Source organism: Macadamia integrifolia, unplaced genomic scaffold (genome assembly GCF_013358625.1).
Source record: "Macadamia integrifolia cultivar HAES 741 unplaced genomic scaffold, SCU_Mint_v3 scaffold2870, whole genome shotgun sequence".
Classification (NCBI taxonomy): domain Eukaryota; kingdom Viridiplantae; phylum Streptophyta; class Magnoliopsida; order Proteales; family Proteaceae; genus Macadamia; species Macadamia integrifolia.
The window spans coordinates 5,856-13,063 of NW_024869016.1; the positions used below are offsets into that span (position 1 = coordinate 5,856).

At 39.1% G+C, this 7,208-nt stretch overlaps 1 protein-coding gene across 5 annotated transcripts; it reads left to right on the plus strand.

Annotated features, from left to right (window-relative positions):
• The first annotated feature begins 1,012 nt into the window (after positions 1-1,012).
• LOC122067357 lies at positions 1,013-6,723 on the plus strand. Of its 5 annotated transcripts, none has more exons than XR_006136666.1 (4): positions 1,013-1,321; positions 4,582-4,841; positions 5,844-5,977; positions 6,082-6,723. XR_006136666.1 is itself a non-coding variant. In XM_042631185.1 (3 exons), the coding sequence occupies exons 1-3, from the start codon at positions 1,265-1,267 to the stop codon at positions 5,923-5,925; spliced, it is 399 nt and encodes a 132-aa protein (XP_042487119.1). In that variant the 5' UTR covers positions 1,018-1,264; the 3' UTR covers positions 5,926-6,723. The 5 variants fall into 5 exon arrangements, 2 of the variants coding, with proteins under 2 accessions (XP_042487119.1, XP_042487120.1); XR_006136667.1 differs by adding an exon at positions 3,634-3,991 and having other exon boundaries at positions 1,026-1,321; positions 5,867-6,723; XR_006136668.1 differs by lacking the exon at positions 1,013-1,321 and adding exons at positions 1,474-2,100; positions 3,634-3,991 and having other exon boundaries at positions 5,867-6,723.
• The last annotated feature ends 485 nt before the right edge of the window (positions 6,724-7,208 follow it).

Genomic DNA, 7,208 nt, shown 5'->3' on the forward strand with positions numbered 1-7,208 from the left:
CAATTTAGTGTTTATGCATAATACATGTTATCAATAGCTTTTTTTAACAAATTCTTTATGCAAAAGTGTTTAAAAAAATGTTTTCTATCCATTTATGTGTGTATCTTTAGCGTATCTTAGTGTATCTTCGATACGATACGATACCCTCCGATACGTATCTTAATTTTGACCGACCGATACCGATACTTTAATCCTTGGCCACAACTTTAGATAATTTATCATAGAATCATTTGTGGATGCATTGTCCGTTGCAATGGAGCAAATCTTCCAATCAAGATTCCAATTCAAGAGTTGAGCCTTTATGTGCCCACTAATAGCCTCCCCATCATGGGGGGTAGGAAGCATCTTGTAAGAAAGAATCCTCTTATGCAAGTTCCACTCATCATCAATATAATGGCAAGTGACAACACAATAGCTGAAGTTTTGATGATCTACTGTCCACAAATCCGTTGTGAGACTAACTCGTGAAGATAATTTGTCTAAAACTCCATACAAATTTTCCTTCTCCTCTGGAAAAACATTCATAATATCATTTCTAACCGTATTTCTAGAATTGAATTTGAATATGGGATTGATGCTATTTACAAACATTTGAAAATACTCATCCTCTTTTTTTTTTGTTAACCAAGGTGTCCGCACCAACTTATGCGCACCTCGTGAAAATACTCATCCTCAATCATGTTGATTGGATAACAATGCTTGGCAATCATTCGGACAAAATCCTTTCGCGTACGTTCCGGATCAAACTTGAAGCTTGCTAACTTAGGAACCGACTCACTCGTACTCCTTGAGAGTGCTAAAACTTGTTGACCAACATCCTTGTGAGTCCTCCTCTTACAAGTCTTTTTATGGTTGTTCAAATGAGTGGTACCCAAGGTACTTGCACCATTAAAGATTTTTCCACAATGTTTTCAAGTAGCTGTCACTCCCTGAAGACGATGGGAGATGAGTCGGCAAAGTTGGTCGTCTGGTCTCTCCGTCTCTAACCCTACTCCCTAGGTGGAAGAGCAGGAGCCGATCAGGGTGACTGGGTGAGAAACAAGGTCATGACTCACGAGTCACGAGTCACGAGCCACGATTCACGAACATCAAATTTGTTGAAGAACGCTACCTGGTCGCGTGACCCTTGCACCAGCGCGAGGGCTAATGAGCTTGGGGCGGGGCCGTTATTGCGTCCTCCTCTCATTCCTCATTGTCGCGCGTATTGCAGGAAGACGGAAGTGTATGGTATAGTCTCCCCCTTTTGATGTCGTTAAGCTGATTAATGGCGTCTGCCATCAAAATGGAAGACGAAGGAGAAGATGGAACTACAGAAGAGGAGGTAATTCACTTCTGTTCCTAATTTGTACTTTTCTGTACTCCTAAATTAGTAATTCTGAAGACCTAATCTCATTTTTTACCCCTTTCCTTGTTTCAGTTTTTGTTTGTGTTTTGGTTTTGATTCCTGAGTAGTATATGGAAATCTGGAAATCAAGTGTGATGCAAACTTTACGAGATGATGGCCAAGGGTTGATGAAATTTTCTAGTTCTAATTGGTGCAGATTAATATCCTCTAGGTTCAATCCGGTAGCTTGGATTATGTTAGGGTAGCTAGCTTTGGATGAATGATAAAAATGAGACTTTCGTTTCAATTTTAGTTGGTTTGCAGTTTCTATACCTCAAGTCCCCTTTCCCACCTTCCCTCAACACCATTTTTACCCATTTTATCCTCTGAATGTAAAGACAGGATGTCCTTGCTTATCTTAAGGCTCAGTTTGATCTTGAGAGACCAAACAAGGAGGTATTGCTTGATTTGCAGTTGCTAAGGAAGTTTAAGATGCATGCGTATCATGGGAATTGCATCTTCCATCTTTATTCTTCAATTCCCTCAACCATTTGGATCTAGTCCTCCTCAAGTTTTTGAGTTTGATATCTGTTAAGATGCTGGAATGGGTTACCTTTGAAGGAATTTGATCTGCTGGTGGGACTACTGATTATTGCCAAGTTAAACAAAAAACAGAGCAATTTGTGGCTGTTTGAACTCTCATGATCCAAACTGTGCCGGAAGGAAGGGGGAGAGATCTTTATAACCTTGTTGGCGGAAATTTAAACTCAGTTTGCGTACGTTCTTTATCTTTTTAATCAGCTTGTTTACCAAAAGTGAAATCTTTCGCTCAGGCTCTGTTTGTTTCGATGTAAAATGTTACACGTAAAATTTTACATGAAAAATTTTACACGAAAAATTTTACATGAGTGACAATTTTCCAATGTCTGTTTTCAAGAGGTAAAATAGAAAGTAAAATATCATTGAACCATATAGGGGGAAGGGAGATGCTATAACTATGGCTGCCCAGACTTGCTAATCATCTTTCATTGAAGATTTTAGTCCATAACCACATAGGTGGGAAGCAATTTTCGTGCAAGCTATGACATATTAACAATGGGCAGAGCATCTAACGTGGAGATGTTACAGATTCAAATTTTGGATCAAAAAGTCAGGTCTCTTAAGGCATGAACAATTTTTTCTACATTTGCACCTCCAAGCTTCTGGATAATATTATATTGTCGCAGGTGTTCTTGGTAGGACCGGTACATGAAGTAGCTTGCAGGTGTACACTTGCTGCATTTCAAAATACTTTGAGCCTTTGAGGCAACAATGACCCAACACCTCTCAGATATCTTCTCGTCAAGCTGATCAAAGAAGGCTCCCATTTCCCTTCACCTTCTTTCATGACTATTCTACTGTCAAATTTCTGTTTGGCATTTAATCAAACAGTTTAACGTCCGATAAGATGTTATGTAACTTTACTCTTGAGCATTCTATCGAATATCAGGCGGGCATAATCTTCAACTACAAATTGGCGGCTTCTAGTCGCTGTAAGAACCTGTCTCTTCTTTGTATACAACAGTAGATAGGACGATTCCAAGCTCCAACATCATAACCCTTTTCATTTCGGTTTCTTCACAGACCTCTTCCTTGGTGGGAGTACTGACTCTTTCTTTTGCAAATCAATCCAGAGTACCTTGCTTTGATAAACCATTCCTTCACTAGGGCTCCCCTCCATCTCTGATAGTTTCTTCTGATCTTTCTCCTCTCTGAAGTTAATAATCCTAACGAGTACGATTAGATCTATCTTATAGATGAAGAGTTTGAATGGGAATTTCAAATTACAAAGTTGTGACTAAGAGAGGGGGATCACGAGAGGGAGAAGGAGAGAAGAAGAGATGAAGAGAGCAAGAGAGGATAGCATTGCAACAGGTCGCCGACACACCATCGGGGAAGATGATGGTAGAGAAGCCTTCAGGGAAGATAATGGAAGAGATGTCCTTGATTTTGTTTCTTTCGGTTTTATCGTGTCTTTCAATTTTATCAGGCAGAGTTGTAGTGTTTTACGAGCATTTTACGTCTATTTTAAACGTAAAATTTGTTGGGATATTTTCCGGTAAATGCATCGATTTTGGTAAAATTTTCTATCATGAAAATTTTCCCAACTGAAAAACAAACGCTGGAAAATTCAATTTTACTGTAAAATTTTACATGGAAAATTTTCCATGCGGAAACAAACGGAGCCTCAAGGTATTTGTCTCTTTTGGTATTTGGACCATTTTAGCCTTTGGAACTTTTGACTGACTACAATACCTTGATTTCTTCAGGTCCTCACAAGCAACAGGAATCCCCCTCTAACATAGGCACGCCGACAAAGATCAGATGCCAGGGATTGATAACCTGTACACCCCTTTAGAATCACAGCCCAAACTCATGCTCGAGATACCTCTGATTGAGATACAGAGAGCAGCTGACTTGGCAGCCACCGTTTGCTCTTTCTTTGAACTCTCACTCCAGTACTTTGAAACACTAAGATCACATCAGCTGCTTGAGCAAATGGTGTGCACTCCTTCAAAGATTCTGCTGAGACTCTAAATCAGACCTCCTTTGGTGGTTTAAAACAGATGACGAACAAAATAAAAAAGCTGTACCTAACAATAGCATCCATTTTGAAGCCTTTGCAAGGTACATTTTTTCATTCCATTCATCCATATCATGTTTGCAGAGCTTTTCTGCATTTTACTGCTTTGTGTGGATAAAGCAAATGTCTTGCCTGACGAGGTTGAGATGATAGATGACCTGGGGAGATTATGTGTCAACCTTTGAACATGTGGAAAAGTTACTGATCCTTGGAGTTTCCATGCATCGATCACCTGTCCTGAATGACCAAAACCATTCATTAACAAATAACAATGTCTTGCTTTTTTAAAGGGGGGGACCAACGCCTCACAATTAAGAGGTCATGAGTTCAACCCTCCTTGGGGACCTACCTATCAGGGAAAAAGAAAAAAAAAAGTCAGAGGCTGTGTATTCCAGTGAAGGGACTTGACAGTCTGATAAAGATTTTCTGCTTCCTCCCCCCCCCCCCCCCCCCCCCCCCCCCTCCCCTCCCCTCCCTTTTTTTCTCCTCCACTGTTGTTTATTGCTTGCCATTTCATGGGCCAATCTTCCAGCCCAAATGGTTGAATCATTGAGTGTTAGGAACAAGTAGTCTGGGCTCCAGTCTGTCTGCAAAAACTGCAACTGATGTCTTGTGTTTTTGGTTTATTTATTAGGAGTTCAATCTGAAACAACAGGTATGGATGTACGAGAGACAGGCTGTGTTGAGCATGTATACACCACCCTCTGCCAACCAGTCATGGAGAAAAGCTCTAAGCATGGGCAATCACCTTAAAGGTCATAAGGCGGTTGTAAGGGAAATCATCTTTTCCATGCAGGATAGCATGACCCATGATCATCAGGGGATTGCCGGAGCCCCCACAAGGATATTGAAACACATCGAATGTACTTATGTGGAACATCCAATAATCTTCTGGTAACACTTTCTGTCATCCCATGTGATTATCTCTCTAGCATGTCTTATTGTTATTCATATGATTAAATGTGTAGATGTTTGATTCTATGTTTCCTCAACTCGAGGTGAATTGAAGAAGCTATCCATGTCTTGAAAAAGAAAGTTATAAATGGTGCAGTGCTAATCCTTGAATCAAGCATGAAAATTTTGTTGAGGCATGGCTAGGCACAATTAATTTATAGAACAGATTTCCTAGTAGACAATAAGATCTACAAATAGTGTAGGGTATAAGCCTCAATTACTTGTCTGAATTTTCATGATCTGGCCTTCTAACTGCAACCTGAGAACCAGAAATTATCTGTATTTCTTAGTGGATTGCTGCACAAAAATGTACTCACTGGCCTAGTCACGTTCTATGATTAACATTTACAGTCTTTTTCAAACAGTCAATAGGTGCATTTGTTGGCTATTCGACATGAAATTGCATCCATTGCCACTGCACGATTTCCTCACAATTATGGCATTTAAAGTGGTTATGGTTCTACCAACAAAATTTAGAAATGGTAGTAATGCTGACTTACATCCCACTATAACAAGGTCATAGTTTAATTTAATTTGGGCCACTATAAGGACTAACTTCGGGGTTTGCTCCAATTTACCAATTAATGAAGGGCCATAACTTGATGCAAATCCCTTAGATTTGAAGATGTGACTTCATGCTGGCTTCTCAAGTTCGGCAAGTGATGCCTCCTGTTTGTTCCAATTAACCAATCTTATATTCCTGTTTCTTTTTATTGTGTGCTAACCATTCTGATATTTATGTTAGTTAAAAGATCCAGTTTATGGAATTGATTATTTGGTCTCTATCATGTTCTAACCAACAAATGTGATACCAATTGAAAGCTAGTCCTTGTCTACTCTATCCTAAATCATCTAGCTTAGGCATCAAGCATATTTCTGAGATCATCTTGAATTTACGGTTGACTTTTTTTTTTTTTTGCTCCCATAAAATTGGTTCCTAAGCTATAGCTGCCACAATGAGACAGGATATAAGCATAAAGGAGGGAGAGTGAAGGAAGAATCCAATCTTCAATTGTTGCAATAGTATGCCAGAGAAACTTACTTACCAGCTGTGGTAATTGGCACCTTTGATGGAGGTGATGCTCGTGAATGAATATCTCATGCAGATAATTTTGGAGTTCAACGTATCCTTTTCTTCATTCAGAATCAAGGCAACACTTTTTGACCTCTATGGTTACAGGTATGGCACTTTAAGAGGTGCAGAAGAGTTAGTAGTCATCACATGGAAAGTTTAGAATGTTCGTTGGATCTTCAACCTTGCTGCTGGAAGGTCAAAAAATCAACTACAACAAGAGTGGCATACTCAGTGAATACACAGGACCCAGGGATTCTATGGGGAATAAGCCCATTCAAAGAAAAGAAAAAAAAAAATTTTGAACTCACTCCCCTTCCTTATTGCTTATTACTCCTTATTGCATATTGCTCGTACACACTTCCCGGTAACCCTTTGGCTGATTTTTCTTGGATTAATGCTGATTTTCAAGGAATATTACTTGGAGCCTTTGTCTCTCTACCAGTGGTTCCGATGAGAGGGTTTTGGTGGAGAATCCTATCGCATCTGAACACTGTGCCCACTCTCTAATCTCTACTCCCTGATGGTTCTCAGCAGCTCTGAAGTAATATTTTGTTCTCTGTGCTTTTAAATGGATAATGGGACCCTTTTCTCTATATTACTTAGTATAAATGAAAGGGATAATAGAGTTCATGAGGTGAAAGCGGCTAGATATGTCCCTCTTGTTTCTCAAAATTTATTCTAGATAGTTTTGTATTTTGTGAATCTAATATGTATGAGTGCAGGAATGTTAGAAGAGATTTTGGAGGATTTTTGTGATCCTAGATGTTTTTAATAAGGGTGCTCCAAAGATTTTGGGAAAAAAAAAGGAGATTCAAATGTGGTTTGGGTGTCAGATTCATGGAAGGAAAGAAAAATATATAGGTAACCTTTGTTTATTGGGAAGTTGAAAACACCCTTGACCCATCAGTTGACAAGGTCAAAAATGCAAATTCAGTTTGGAGGAAGTAAAAATATTTGGCTCCCATGCTTTCTAATGTGACCATAAATACATGGTTTAAATCTTCATATTTATTTATTGTATGCATGAAAAATTTGTCAAAGTTACTTCTCAGAAATGAAAAAGGACAATAGAGTTCATGAGAGGTGGGAGGGGTGGAGGTGCTAGATGTGTCCCTCCAGCTTCACATCTTTTATTTCTAGATGAAAGTTTTAGATTTTGTGAAACCAATCTGAATGAGTGCAGGACTGTTACGGATATTTTGGAGTATTTCTGTCATCCTTTATAATTCAAT